At 64.4% G+C, this 14,810-nt stretch overlaps 1 protein-coding gene across 1 annotated transcript in view; it reads left to right on the forward strand.

Moving 5' to 3' along the window:
• Positions 1–14,810, forward strand: part of STK32C (serine/threonine kinase 32C) — an 82,255-nt gene that overhangs the window by 36,762 nt on the left and 30,683 nt on the right. The window contains exon 2 of the mRNA XM_060033510.1: positions 8,482–8,537. Coding sequence (XP_059889493.1) covers positions 8,482–8,537 — 56 coding nt within the window. The remainder of the gene's footprint in view (positions 1–8,481; positions 8,538–14,810) is intronic.

Genomic DNA, 14,810 nt, shown 5'->3' on the forward strand with positions numbered 1-14,810 from the left:
GGGGAAGGCGCTCAGGTGGGGTCAGGACGATCTCCCAGCCTGCGGTCTGGGGGCCCCACTTGGAGAAGAAGGGGGCAGTGCTGCAGGTGGCACAGCCCGAAGCCCCAGGGTGTGGGGGCCTTTGGGGGCCTGGAACTCGGGTGGATGAGGGGCCCCGCCAAGCCTGGGCACAGGTCAGTTTCTGCACACACAGCCATGCATGCATGTGTGTGTAAATGTGCAAACACAAGTGCACGTGCGCACGCACGCACACACCTTCCCAGTCAGGTGGCATGTGGCGCCCCTACCCTGGCACCTCGGGCACCCGATTGCTCATGGATCCCTGGAGCCCCCCTCGCCCCCCAAAAAACAGAAAACAACAAGTGCTGGTGAGGGTGTGGAGCAAGTGTAATGGTTCCTCGAGAACCTGAATTACCGTATATGATGCAGCAGCTCCGCTTCTGGGTCTTTATCCAAAGGAGCTGAAAGCAGGTCTTAAAGAGACACCTGCACCCTCGCGTTCACAGCAGCTAACACACGGAAGCAACTCGGCGCCCAGCACGGATGGGGGGGTAAACAAACCATGGACTCCCCATGCCGTGGAACATCATTCAGCCTCGGAAAGGAAGCAAATTCTGACGCGCGCTGTGACATGGATGGGCCTGCAGGACCCTGTGCTCAGTGGAATAAGCCAGACACAAAAGGACAGGTACCGTGGGACTCCACTCACACGAGGTCCCTACAGCTGTCACATGCGCAGAGCCGGAAAGTAGATGGTGGGTGCCAGGCTCCGCGCCTGCGCCCCTCTTCCTGGCACTGCTGCTTGGCACCCGGGGACCTCGGTGCCCCCTTGCTTCGATCTCTGGCCATCAGGTTCCACCCCTTCTTCAGAGGCCCCTCTGTCCTTCCTCTCTGGGGAAGGCGGCAGTGGCTTGGCAGGTCTGTGGTCGGGAGCCCAGAGGCTGCAGACAGGCAGACGGAAGGATGGATGGAAAGATGGGACTTTGCTGAGCCAAGCATCTCCCACCAAGTGTTGGCCTTGACTTCTAACCAGGGCCCTTCCCCGTATCCCTACAGATCCCGACCCTCTCCTTATCCCCTCCAGGAGCCAGGCTCCCTGTGTGTGGCCCAGGGCCCCTCTGTGCGCAGCTCGTGCTGCCCCGGGACACAGGGCCTGCTCTGACCACGTGCTCCCGGCCGGGCCCCGCTCTCGGGGGCTGGGGGCTGGGCTGCTGCTGACACAGGCCCCCAGGGAGCTGCTTGTTCCCAGAGGGGGTGCCCTGCTCTGTCCCTCTCCTGGTGGTCTGCGCCCAGGGCCTGATTCTCTCCCTGGTGGATCCGTTGCTGTGCTCCCAGTACTGGCCCCCAGCGCCCGGGAGGCACACACCCCGAATTCGGGGCTCACGTGTGCTGGGGCCTCCCAGCAGTGCTGAGGAGGGAGGGGCGCCCAGAGAGTGGGGTGGGCTCGTGTCCGGATAGGGGGTCAGCATGCCTGGCACGGGCAAACCCGCCTCGGGTTCGGGGCTCGCGGCTCCCCGGGGCTGTTTCTCCCCCATCCCTGCCCCCACCCGACACCTGAGCCGGGACGCCTCCTCCCAGTGCCCGGTCCCGGTGCGGTCCTGGCTGTCTGCATGTCTGGACTGGGAGCCCCCGGGCAGGTTCCCTGGCTGGTGAGGGGGCCCCGTGGCCTTGGGGTCCTGGAGGTCTGTCCTGCTGGTGGTACTGGGGGGCTGGGGGTGAGCACCCGGGGATGGCGGGAGACGGCCAGCAGCAGGCCTCAGGCAGCAGCCTGGGGGGAGGCGTGGCTGCCCCCGCCACCCCCGCTGCCGGCAGGTGGAGGCGCTGTCTGTCCCGGGCAACCTCCCCACAGGTCCCGGTGGAGCTGGGCCCAGCCGGCCGGAGACACTTTATTGATCTGGCTGCAGCCTGCTGGTCTCCGGCCCAGCCACGCAGGGCCCCCTGGGTTCCCAGCCGTCCCTGGGCACCAGAAGCCAGATTGTTCCAGAGCCCAGGGCCCCCAGAGGCCTCTGCTGTCTCTCGGCCGCTGCTACATCCTGGCCGAGTCCGCTTCTCAGAAAGGACAGGGCGAGGGCGTTGCTCCCGCCCTCAGGCCGGGCGTTGTGCTGGGAAGGGGCCGCGGTGGTGGAAGGTGCAGGGCTGCTCTGGGCGCCCCCGACGGGCTGGGGGGACACAGACGGGCAGGAGGCACGGGGCGGGCCGTGAGCCCTTCGAGGGGCCTGCAGAGGCTTCCTGGAGAAGGGCCTGAAGGGAGCAGGGTGGCCAGACTGGAGTAGGTGCGGGCGTGTCTCGGAGGGAGGGAAGGGCCGGCCCCTGCAGGGGAGGGGTGCTGAGAAGCTGCCCCACCCTCCCCTCCCCCACGGAGGGGCAGATCCATGACGGATGCCAGGGCCACGGGAGGCGGACTCAGGCACAGAGACCTGTCCCCTGTCCACAGGGTCTGCTGCTTGTCCTGATACAGGACAGTGGAGAGTGGCTGGGGGTGCCTGACGGGTCCCCCCACGCTAGTGGGCAGCGCACGTGATGCTCGGCCGTTGCCAGGTGCCCAGGAACGACCTCGAGGTTGCCCGCCCCACTTCTCGGGAGTCTAGAGCCCAGGCCAGAGCAAACGCCCTATTCCCCTCTCCCCGAGTTTCACCCTCCCGACCAGGGTTCTCGAGACGTCCTCGGGAGCCAAGGAAACCCCTGGTCGCAGGGTCCCACGCAGGGTGGAGCCGGCAGGTGGAGAATTCCGTCCCTCTCTTCTGTGGTCCCTCACTGGGGTCTGCTGGACGCTCGGGGAACACCCATCCTCATTGCCTGGTTGCTCTGAGCAGTAAACACGATGATGACCCTGGGGCCTCCGCAGAGGGCCCCCTCCTGGCCCGCTGCTCTCGGCCTGTTGGGTCTTGGTCCCTGCAGACCTGCGGCCTTGGAGGACAAGGGGTGGTGAGCAGATCAAGGCCTTGGCGTGTCTCTGAAGTGACCGTCCGCTGACCGGCTTCCCTGTGTGCGCAGGTGTCCGTGTACACAGGAGGGCTGGCCGGGTGCCCCAGGAGGCAGGGTGGGCCTGTGCCGGGCTGTGCGGGCCGGGCGAGAGCTGCACTGTGGCCGTACAGCTCTGCAGGAACGAGGATGATTTTCTTGGAGGGCTTTTCGGGTCATAGGATGTCTGACAAAATCCAGTCTCAACTTTGGCATGAATTTCCACGGTGCGTGTGTAACAGCTTTGCACATAATCCCCACTTCTGCTGTGGGGATCTCTCGAGGGTGGGGGAGCTCTGAGGGCAGGCTGGGAAGGGGCAGGCCTGGTCTGGGTTCTGGGTCCAGCCCGGGCCAGGGGCTGCCCTCTGGCCGTGGCTTCTCCGCACGTCGTCTCAGGCCCCGAGATGTTAGGACGCGGGGGTGAGGGGTCGGGAGTAGGGCTGCCCCTCCAGGCCTGTGGGGAGCGTCCAGCCCTGGGCTCCTGCATCCTCACCGGTAGCCATAGCCACGCCTCACGGCTCCGCAGCCCATCTGTTCTCACTCTCCAGGGCCCGTCTTCTGTCTTGCCTTCCTGGTTGGGGGCAGCTTTCTGTCTGTTTTAAGAAGAGCTCCGGCTTATGGAAGGACTGCCTTCCGCACCTGGAGTCTGAGCAGGACGCTGCTGCCCATGGTGGCCTGTCGGGAGGGGCCCTCTGCCCATGGGCGTGGGCGCCGACCCGAGTGCTGGGCCCTGACGGTGCTCAGTGCCGGGCGTCCCTCTCCTTGGATGGGAAGAAGGCTGGGCCAGGCGCACACGAAGGGCAGATAGTTTATCTTCAGGGGAAGTGTTCAGACGTTGCCTTGCCTTTTCTCTTGGGATCCTGTGGTCACTGCACAAGAGCCAGCATTTGGCCTTCTCTGCTGCTTCACACAGGTGCTCCGGGAGCAGCGGCCCCCTCTTCTCCCTCCACCCCCTTTGCCCATGAGCCTGTGGCCTGTCCCCTCCCAGCCATTGGCAGGACCGATGGTGCAGCCGCCCGTGACAGTGCCAGGGCTCCTGTGTCTGGACAGCAAAGGGTCAGCGGGACGTGAGCCAGGGATGACTTGTTAGTCCCCCTGGAAACAGAGCCATCAGCCTGTTGACCGTGCTTCTGGAAGAGAGCTCCTTGGCTTTTCCCTGGGGGTGGTGGTCTCCTGGGGAAGCCCTGAGGTTGGATGAGAAACATCCAGTCTGGGAACACGGCTGAAGACTCCCTGGGGGGGACAGAGCTCTGTCTGGGCTCCTGGGTTTAGCACTGAGACAGGTGTCGAGGAAAGCGGCTCGTGACCACTGGGCTCAGGCCCGTGACCCTGACCCGAGCCAGGGCGCCGAGAGGACCTGGGGCGGCCCCCCCGAGGCCATGGGCAGGGCAGGGGGCTGGTGTTGGCGCCTCATCCCTTGTGAAATAGAATGAAAGCCTCCCTCCACTCATGCTGTCGGCTGGGTCAAGATGACCTATTTTCCTAGCAACGGCTGTGCTTCCGATGGCTAACTCTGCAAATAAAAGCCTTCCTTGAAGAATAAATATTCTCAAAACCCTTGTTTTACAATATTTATCCGCCCCAAGAGGAGTCTGTACTGGTGCCCGTGGGGCGGGGCCCCGTGGTCTCCTTGTGGACCCCATGCAGACAAGTTTCCTTTGTGCAGGACTTAGGCTCCCGGCAGAGGCGTGTCGGGGTCAGAATTACCTTTTCCTTTTCCCTGCGTTATGACCCACGGGGTGTCGGACACAGGGGAGGGTGTGCTGCAGCGTCCCACAGCGGCGTCGATCATGTTGGAGTCTTGGTGGACCGTTACTCGGTCCCCGGGGCCCCAGCCCCTCCCTGAGTCGCTGACAGCGGGGGTTGGGCTTTGCCTGGCAGTGGCTCTGACCCCTGTGCAGTGGCCGGGAAGCTGGGAGGAAAGTGGACGAGCACAGTGTCCCCCGACCCCTGTCTGCCCTGGGACCCCTGCCCCGTGCACACGCACACGTCTCCCTGTGTTCCTCGGGGCTCTGGCAGCCCAGCCCCCTCCTCTCATTGGTGAGATGCGCCCAGATTCAGTGTTGGGGGAACTTGACACGCTTTATCAGTGACGCCCGCAGACGTCTGTGTGACGGTGGTGTTTGCAGCACCGCTCCCACTACATCCTCCTAATGACAGTATCGCTGTCGGCAAACCTGTCCACCACCGTTCTGACAGATCTTGGTCAGTGGGTTTCCTTTGTTCCCACGTCCTTCGAAGGCCCGGACAAGAGCCGGAGGCGGGGCTGAAAGCATCGGCACTGGGCCAGGGGGGTGTGGGCGGGGGTGTGGGTGTGGGTGTGGGGGTGTGGGTGTGCGTGTGGGGGTGGGTGGGGTGGTGGGTGGGGGTGGGGAGGTGGGGGGTGGAGGGGTAGGTGGGGGGCATTCGTGGGAGGTGCCGGTCCTCCCCGGAGTGCATCCAGAGCGCTGTGTGTGGCCAGAAGCAGGCGTGGGGTGGAAGAAGGGGCCCAGAGCCGCAAGGGGTCTCGGGTTCCACCTGGAGGGCTGTGGGGCGGGGTCTCGGGAGGGGGTGTGAGCCGCTGTGTGCAGTGGGCACCGCCAGGCGCTCCCTGCCCCAGCAGGTAGGCGAGGTTAGGCTGGGCGTGGGCATCAGGGTGGAGCAGTGGTCCTTGGGTCCCCTGAGCAGCCCCCAGTCACTGGAGGGCAGAGTGACCCTGGTTAGCCAGGTGGGCTTGCGGCTCACCTGGAGGGGTCCAGGCCGGCCACGCCTCCGGGCAGGGTCACTGGCATGTTCCTTGCTCGTGGCTTCTGGTCTGCTGCCATGTGCACCCTGCCCAGCCCGGGGCCTGCCCGGGGACCCGGCCTCACTGCTCTCGAGATGCCTGGCAGGCACGCCTGGGGTCCTGTCCCACCCGCGTCTTCCGCAAGCGGCTTCCCTGACCGCCCGCTGCACTGTCTGCCGTCTCGCGGCCGCCCTGCCGGTGTCTTAGGAAGTGGGGATACTTGTGTCAAAAACACAGGGCCGGCACCGCGGGCCGCCCAGCGCAGACCGCAGGCCGGGCTCCCCCCGCGGCCTGGCTCGGCGCCCTTAGCCTCCCGACGTCTCTTGGGAGGAGAGGAGCCATCCATTCAGCCGTTTAAGCTCCTCTACAGGGAGGGACGTGGGCATCCCTGTGCTTCTGACCTCTCAATGCAGCTGCGTTCCCATCTTTCCTGTCCTGAAAAAGTGAAAGTCTGGCATTTGTGCTTTTCTCTAAAAATGGTGGTTCCCTTGCTGAGCACCCTGCCAGCTCACGGGCCGGGGGCGCCCGTGCTCGGGGGTCTGCTCAGGCCGCTGCCCCGCAGGAAGGCGTAGCTTCTGCGCCCGGGCCGCTGGGCTGGACCTCCTGCCCCCAGGGCGCCGCAGGACGGCCCCCGCAGGCCCTCCGGTGGTCCCTGGGCTGGGCCTGGGACACAGCCCTCGTCCTCAGCTCGGTGTGGGAGCAGCCAGGGCTGCGCCAACCTCGGGCACGTGGGCGTGTGGGCCTCCTGTGCTTCCGACAAGGGAGAAGAAACCCAGGGGCCCCCAGGCGGCAACAGGCCGGGCCTTGGAGGAGACTGGGCGGGGGGTGGGGGGCAGTCCCTGGGCCCCGAGCCACCCAGCAGAGCCCGTCTCCCCACTGCACGGCAGCCACAGCCCCGTGCTCCCGATGCCCCATCCTCTCCCCGCTGCCCACGAGGGCCTCCTCAGACCCCGAGGTCACACGGGTGCCAGTGGCAGGGGCCAGTCCCAGGTTGGCACGGGGACACTGTCCCTACAGGGCTGGGGTTGCCCCGCCATCCACCTCTCTGGCTGTGGGAGCTGGTGCTGGGGTTGCCTGGCCAGCCCGGCTGTGCTAGAGCAGGTTGACAAGTACGCGGCTTACAGGCGCCCCTGTGGTGGCCGCCAGCACGCGGCCCTGCCACTGCTCACGCGGGGCAGTGTCCTCCTGCCGTGCCGGTCCCGGCGCCTGTGTCACCTCTGGGTGCCAGGCTCCATCTCCAGACGGGAGGGGTGAGCCCCACTGGCGGGCGAAGACACTCAGCTCCGGAGGAGGTGCCGTGCTGGGGTCTCGTGCTGGGCCCCCTCCTTCCTCACTTTCACCCCACCCCACGAGCACGTGCACACACACGCACACAGGCACCGCCAGAGGCCGGCTTTCCTGTACCGTCTGCGGAGACGTCGGCCGTGGGCTGCGGGCAGCAGGGTCCCTGGGGCTTCTCTGGCGGCCTGAGCAGCCCCAGCGCGCGAGGCAGCCACGGAGCGTAGCTAGGTTTTCCCTGGGGAGCGAGGCTGCACTGTAACAAGGTGGCGGAACGGACAAGGCTCTCTGACTGTGTTGGGTGCAGTGGGGAGCACAGAGCCGCACGGACAGAGGCCACGGTGCCTGAGTATCGGAGCGGCTTCAGGAGGGAACCTCTGAGCTGGGTGGGCGCTGGGGACAGGGAGGCGGGGGCAGCCTGGGGCGGCCTCTTCACGGACCGTGCCCCCCAGGTCTGTGCCCCATGGACCCGTGTGTCTCCAGCCTCCCACACCTGGTCACCACCCCAGACAGCTGGTGGGTCACAGACCTGGGGGCGCATGGACCTGGGGGCACAGACCTGGGCGAGACCTGGTGGGTAGAGACCTGGGGAGCATTGACCTGGGGGGTAGAGACCTGGGGGGCACAGACCCGGGGGCACAGACCCGGGGGCTTGAGACCTGGGGGGCACAGACCTGCGGGCACACAGGCCAGGCTGGCCCGGGCCTGGGTAGAGACCCGATCCCCCGAGCAGTATGAGGGGAAACCTGCGTGGACGTCGTGAACCCCCGTGGCGTGTTTGCAGAGAGCGCGTCAGGTTGGAAACAGAAGTGGGAGCCCCGGAAAGCTGTCCACGCCCCCTCCCCTCCGCGGGGCTTCACGCTGGCAGGCTGGTGCACGGCGGCGGGAGCGTCCTTCAGCAGGGCTGTGACAGTTAGAAGAGCTGCAGTTTCCTTGGGGTGGGGCTCGTTATCTGATTCTGTGAAGAAAGTCGGTAGAAATAAGGCGTCGAGTGGTTTCGCTCAGGCTGTGGACGGCCCCATTATCCATCCCGGGGCCCTTGCAGGCTCCCCTCAAGCTGGTCCAGAGATGCCCACAGGGCACAGCCCCCCGCCGAGACTCAGAGGGCGGGCCACTTATTTATGGGTCTTTGCGGGTTGGGGGCCGCTTTCACTGGGGGGCTGCGGGGTGCCTGGGGCTGAGCTGAGCTGCCCTGATCGTGTCCCATGTGTGGGCAGTGTGGCCTGGCCTCACCCCACAGTGAGTCCGGCAAGAGGGGCTGCACAGCCCCCAGGAGCCCCTCTCTGCCTCGGCTCGGGCCCGCCCTGCAGCGCCAGGCCCTGGGGGAGGTGGGCCGCTGAAGGGCTGCAGGGGCGCCCTGCAGTGTGGGGGGCTTCCCGCAGCGTAGGGGCACTCGGGGACTGCTCCAGCGGGGGGGCTCGTGGCGGGCACAGGGCCTTTCTGCCACCTCACCTGGCATCCCTCTGTTCTCTCTGCAGTGAACTTGGACCACTTCCAGATTCTCCGTGCCATTGGGAAGGGCAGCTTCGGCAAGGTAAGGCCAGCCGGCAGGGGGCCGAGGCTGGACAAGGGTGTGAGCGAGGCCGGCCCCAGCTGGGTCTGTGGGTGGAGGGTGTGGGTGTGCTTCCGGCCGAGCAGGCCGGTGATGCTGGGGCCGCGGGGTGGACTGCCGGCCGCGCTCACCGCTGCTGGGGTTTCTTAGCCCAGGTCTTTGGGGGTCTAGTAGCTCGGCCAGGAGCTGAGGGTGCAGATGGCGCGGCCCCCGGGCTCTTCCAGGGCCGAGACCCTGACACCCTCACTCTCCGTACCAAGGCGCATGTTGCAGCAGAACAGCTTTCCTCAGGGACAGAGCCGGCTCGAGGTCTGAGAGGGAAGCGTTTCACACAGAAGCCGCTCCTGGTTTAGCTGATGCCTGGTGTCTGGAGCGACAGCGACGCTCGGACACCATTGCTGCAGCTGGAGCCCAGAGGCCAGGCTTCACCTGTGCCCGTTCCTCCAGGTCAGGCAGGGGCAGGACCCAGGGTGGGCAGCCACGCTGCACTTCTCCAGAGAGACCCCCGGAGCCCATTCTCCACTTCGCTTCGGTTTCTCTTGGCCAGATCTGACTTCCTGGTTGTCGCCTTGTCCTGCCTAGAGATGGGGGGTAATTACAACTCAAAGAGGCTTAAGGAGCGCTCTGCAAAGGTTAAAATTAGCTCCCGGGACTCTGCCTTGCCAGGCCTGTTGCAGTGAATCCCTTCTGAATGGACAGTTTCTTTTCAGCTCAGAGGGCTTGACAGATGAGGCCTTTGCGCCCCCACGCCCCACACAGCTGTCTGGACGCCGTCTCTGTGAGCCCTGTACGCGTTTTAAAGGGATTGCTGTGCTGCCAGCGCAGGCTGCCAGGGTATTTGAATGCTGTTAATTATCTCCATCTCATTGTATCACAGCGAGTGCGAGTGCGGCCTTAGGTTACCAGGCCTGGGGTAATTATAGCCAGAGCAGATTAGCCCCTTTGCACAAATCCATTGAAATGCTGTGTGCATTAGGGAGAGAGCATTTTTCACGTCTCTCGGAGTCAGGAGGTGACTGATGGACCTGGGCCTTTTGTTGATTGTGCAAAGATGGTCGATCCAAAGATGAGGTCCTTGGTCGGTGAGCTTGTCAGACGCTGGTGGCGCCTGAGACAGTCTCCGCCACCTGGCTTCTCCCACGGGAGCACCGGCGTGTGGGAGGCAAGGGGGGCAGGCAGGGTGGGGCTTAGGGGAAGGTGCCCCCCCCGGGGGGGAGGACACCAGCCGAGACTGGGTTTGGGAAGGATGGCTTATACAGGGAGACGTGGGTGTCATACAGATGACTGGAACATGGGCCGGGGAGGGAAGCTCTTGGGGCGAAGACTGACTGGGGTGGGCAGTGCATTGCCCTGTCCCCACCCCCATCGCCCCCCAGGCTGGGCCCCCTGCACCCCTGCGAGGGGCTTGTCCTCCCTTCAGGTGTGCAGCTGGGCAGCCCGCCCGCTCTGCAGTGTCTGCAGGACCCCAGGATTCTGGCTCCTCCGACTGTTCTCGGCTCTGAAAATCTAGCTGGCCACAGGGTCCCAGGAATGGGGCTCTCAGAGTGGGGTGACAGGAGGAAATGTGGGGTACTGCCAGGGTTGTATCTTCAGACGCAGGTTACAGTGTAATTGGAGGGCTGCTTCCTGCTCCCTAGTTAGGCCTCCAGGGGTCTCTGGGCCGCGGTTGCCGGTGCCAGGTGCAGTTATGTGTCTGGAATGTGGGCTCTGGTCCTTCCGCTGCTCTCGGTGGCTTGGCGGGGACCCCATGAGGAGAGAGAGTGAGGAGCTGAGCCAGCTCCAGCGTGCACGGCGGGGCCACGTGCACACCTGCGTGCGCACCCGTTTACACGTGGCCTTATTTCAGAGGGTGTGCGCTGGCTCCACCATGCCCGGACGCCCAGTGAAGACCGGCTTTACGAACTGCTGGGGAAGCCCCCTCGGCCAAGTGGGTGTGAATGTTCAGCGCCCCCCGCCCCCCATGCACAGAGGCACAGTGGTCGGTGTGTGTGACGTGACCCGTCTGCCCCCAGCAAGGTGGCTCCACCCTTCAGGGCAGTGGCTGCGGGAATGGATTACCCAGATTGGCTGCATGTGGGCCTTGGACACAAGACTGGATGTTGTGTTTGGTTTGTTTCCAGTTTTTTACGGTGGTAAATTACACAGCTCAGTGGCATTAAGAACATCCCCACTGTCGTGCAGCCGTCACCCCGCCGTCTCCAACCTGTGAAATGAAATCCTGCACCCAGCTAACACCCCCCAGCCCCTCCCAAGTTCCCAGTTCTTGGAGAAATCGTATCCCAGCGTAGAGAGCTTTGTTCTCCAAGGCAGAGCGGAAGCTGGTGGTGGTCCGGCCCAGCAGCCATGAGTGGGGAGAACACAGCCCCCACTAGCCTGGGGGTGGACTGGGCTCTGTCCGCCAGCCTTTGGGGAGGTCATGGCCAGCTGACCCCGCGAGGAGGCTGGGACCATCCTCAGAGCAGAGGCCAGGCCGGAGTGATACTACTGACAGGACACTTCCCGCCGCCCCCGTGCCCGTGCCCACACGGCGCTGGCAGCTGCGAGGCTTCCCCCGGCCGTGTCTGTGCAGATGTGAGCCCCCGGCGGCGGGCCTCCTTGGGGGAGGGGCAGGTGTAGTGGGACTGTGGACCTCCACCGCGATGCTCGTGGCAGCCCTCGGCCAGGCGTTGTGTGTCGTACCCGGAATCTCAGACTGCAGGTGACACACGCTTAATTCAAGAGAGCGGAAAGGGGTGACAGATAAGAGCTAATGTCAGCAGGGTGGGGAAGGCCCCCGAGGCAGCTGAGCTGGGCTGGGCTCCTGCCAGGGCTCATGGTCTCTGCCCACCCGGGCCCTCTCTCTCCGGCTCAGCTCTGGATGACCTCTGAGCTCCACGGCCAGAGAGACGAGGGCTGCTGTCCTCCCGCCCTGGCCTGAGATGGCCCGGGGCAGCCCTCTGATTGGCTGGTGTGACCACGTGCTCCTGCCCTGCCCCACTCACTGTAGTCGGGGCGCGGGCTATAGGGCTCCACAGCGATCCGTTACAAGCAGAAGGTGGGCAGGGGCCCCGGGGCGCTGCAGTCCCTGGAGCTGGGCAGTCCCTACCTTGACCTCACTGCCCCTGCCTGCACAGAGCATTTGCTGGCATAGCTGAGTCTTTTCCCAGCAGAAGCAGCGGCTGGCGGGGGTCGAAGACCGGGTTCATTCACAGGGGTGCGTGGAGTGGGGAGCCCGGCGGGTGGGGCTCCGGGCTCAGACCTTTGCCTCTGGGGGCCCTTCCCAGCCAGCCTCTCCTCCTCCCCTTTCCCTTCCTCCCCAGCTCCGACCCCGCTCCCTGCCCCCTTCTCTACTTCCCTCCCTGCCCCAGGCCCGAGGCTGCCCTGGGGAACCTCAGACCAGCTCCTGGGTCAGTGTTGGGGGCACCAGCCCTGTGGACCAAGCTATAGGTCCCAGACCGCCACCTCTGCCGCCTCCAGCGCACAGCCCGCCTACCCGCTGGGGCTGGCCTGTGGGGTCCTGCCTGCCTCTGCCCCAGGTTCCGGGTCTGGCTCATTAAGAACCAAACTCCCAGAGGCCTGTTCCTCTGGAATTGCTCATGGCTTAGTTTCTGCTCAGTTCATGAACACCAGGGCGGCTCCAGCCACAGGACTGAAGGGTCCCGTGGTCGGGGGGCCCTCATAAGCATCCTGTGCTGGGGCGTCTCCTGCCCCACCCCAAGGCAGGCCCTCCTTGTGCCCTAGAAACTTCCTTGAAAGGAGCCCACCCTCAGGGTGAGGCAGGGCTGCCCTGCATTGTTATATCCACACAGGCCGCCCTCAAGTTTCTTTCTCCCACACACGCCCCTGCCCCCTCCTGCCAGCTGTGGGTCCGCCGGGGTTGAGGCCCTACCCGCCCCATTCACAGCCCCTGCTTCCCTTCAATCCTGGGCTCTGAGAAGCCCCCAGCCCTGGGCCCTGAGCTGACACGGACACGGCTCTCATGGAGCCCAGTGGCCCCTCGGCGTGCAGTGAGTGCCCAGCGGGGCCTGGAGCAGAGTCCTGGGCTTCCCCGGGGCCACGTGGGGACTGTGCACGGGCAGCGGGCCCCCCTGGGCGGAGGGCAGGGCCACCTCCCCGCCCAGCTGTGGCCTCACCGCCTGCCCTGGGGCCCAACCTGTGGGCTGTGGCACCCTTGCTTTGACCTTTCCTGGGGCCACCCTGGGGTGTGCGTCCCCCTCCTGGGCACCTGTCTCCCCGGCTGCGGCCCAGGTGAGCCTGGCGTGTGGCTGCCCTCTGGGCCCCTCGGCTCGGGGCTGCCCTGCCCTCCACGTGCATGGCCACGGGTCCCTGGCGCCCGGGACTTATGGGGCCCCTGCTGGGGAGGGGGCCTGGGGAGCAAGGCTCTGCCTCCTTGTCTGGGGCCCTCAAAGGAACTGGAAGGTCCCAGGCAGTCCTTCCGGCTCCCCCGGCCTCCAGCTGCCCAGCCCGGGGCCTGTACTCAGCGGCTCCTGGGAATGAGGGTGCTTTTCAGGTGTGATGGGCACGAGCTCCCGCCTCAGCTGGGGTCTCCCGAAGTTCTGTCCAGCTGGACGACGTGGCTGCAGTTTATTCCAAGGCAGATCGTTTCGGTGGAATAATTAAGACTTGGAGAAGATCGGCCTATATTTTGTGGGTGTTGGTGATGGCCTAGCCCTCAAACGCCACCATCCACCCCCCCCCGTGTGTGTGCATGTGTGTGCGTGTGTGTGTGTGTGTGTGTGTGTGTGTGTGTGTGTGCGCGCGCGCGCGCGCAGTGGGGCCTCCCCGCCAGCACTGCCAGCCAGGTTTGATTTGCACAGGAAATTGAATTCCAGCTCCACGCTGCACTGTCACAGGATTACTACAGGACCTGTCGATGGGCGTTTGCTCCGAGCCCCTGACCCTCCTGATCAGTGGTGTTTGCAGCCCAGTGCAGGGTCGCAGCCCCCGGGCCCCTCTGGGACAGGCTCTGTTGAGGGGGCGCACGTGTGCACAGGGTGGCGGCAACTTCCGGGACCACGCTGACCCCTGGGGCTGGGCCCCGGTCTGCTGTGTAAGTGGGCAGTGTCACTTGGCCCTTCTCTGGCCACACGGCTCCTCCCGAAAGGCTGGACTCTCCCTAGGGCTCTGGTTACCTGAGGACACGGAAGGTGTGTTTCTACTTTTAGAGGGAACGCCTGTGGCTTCCCCACCTTTTTCCCGGCGGTGGGGCGGTGGGCTAGAGGTAAGAATCAAATGTCCCGTCTCTCCAGATGGAACTTGCCCGGGAGCTGCTCTGATGACACCTGTGCTTCATCGCTGCCCGCCCACCCTCCCCATCTCTTCCCCCTCCCTCCTTCCTTTCCTGCCAGCCTGGCCTCCCTCCTCCTCTGGCCCCCAGGCCCCGTGCATCCTCCCTGGGTTCTCGGGAGGCATCGCGTCTGCCCACGCCCACCTGGAACATTGTCTCACACTGGCCTTTGTTTACAACGATCATTACTACTTTTACACTCAGAACAAAGAAAATATTCTGTTTGGGGAAAGAACTTCACTCCCTCTGGAATTTACCATTTTTCAGTTGGCGAGCTCAGCTGCTCTGTCCATCCGTCCATCTGTCTGTCCTCAGGGGGAACTGCTGCCTGTCCTTGGCTCTCTGCGGCCTCTGCCCTGACTCAGGGACTCCGTTTCGTTCTAACCCCCGAAAGCCTTCAGAGCGTCACAGCCGCCCGGCCCATGATCCTCCAGAATGTCAGCTGCTCTCGTGTATTTATTTTTCCGATTGAGCTTTCAAATAAATTCCGTCAAGATCAGAAATAAACTCATTGAAATTTGAGTAGGAATTGCATTTCAAGATTAAATGGGAGGGAAGTGGTTATCTTACCCCCCGGGGATCCTTCACATTTTGTCGTGTTTAGTATATATTGTTCTCATGGTTCTTTTAGTTCTTCTAGTTGTTTTATGTTCAGCTGTTATGTATTATCTTCTGTGTTACTGTGAATATGTTTTATTTTCCAGCTTTATTTCCACTTTACTGGGAACGGTGGCTTCTGTGCCCCGGCCCGCTGCACCCCCTCCACCCCCACTGCCCTCTGCCTGCCCTCAGCTGCTGAGGAGGTGGGTGGTCCCGGGTGTGGGCGGAGGGTGGTGGCCTGGCTTTGCCGGCTGTGGCTCATCCCTGCCAGGAATAGTGAGGCCCCCTCCTGCCTTAACCAGGGGCGTTGGGGGCTAAATGTGCTCCCATGATGCTGTCCGTGGGGCAGAGGTGGGTCTCCACTCTCGACTGGGGTCTGCAGAGCCCCC

This window comes from Delphinus delphis, chromosome 16 (assembly GCF_949987515.2).
Source record: "Delphinus delphis chromosome 16, mDelDel1.2, whole genome shotgun sequence".
In the NCBI taxonomy this organism is placed as follows: Eukaryota; Metazoa; Chordata; class Mammalia; order Artiodactyla; family Delphinidae; genus Delphinus; species Delphinus delphis.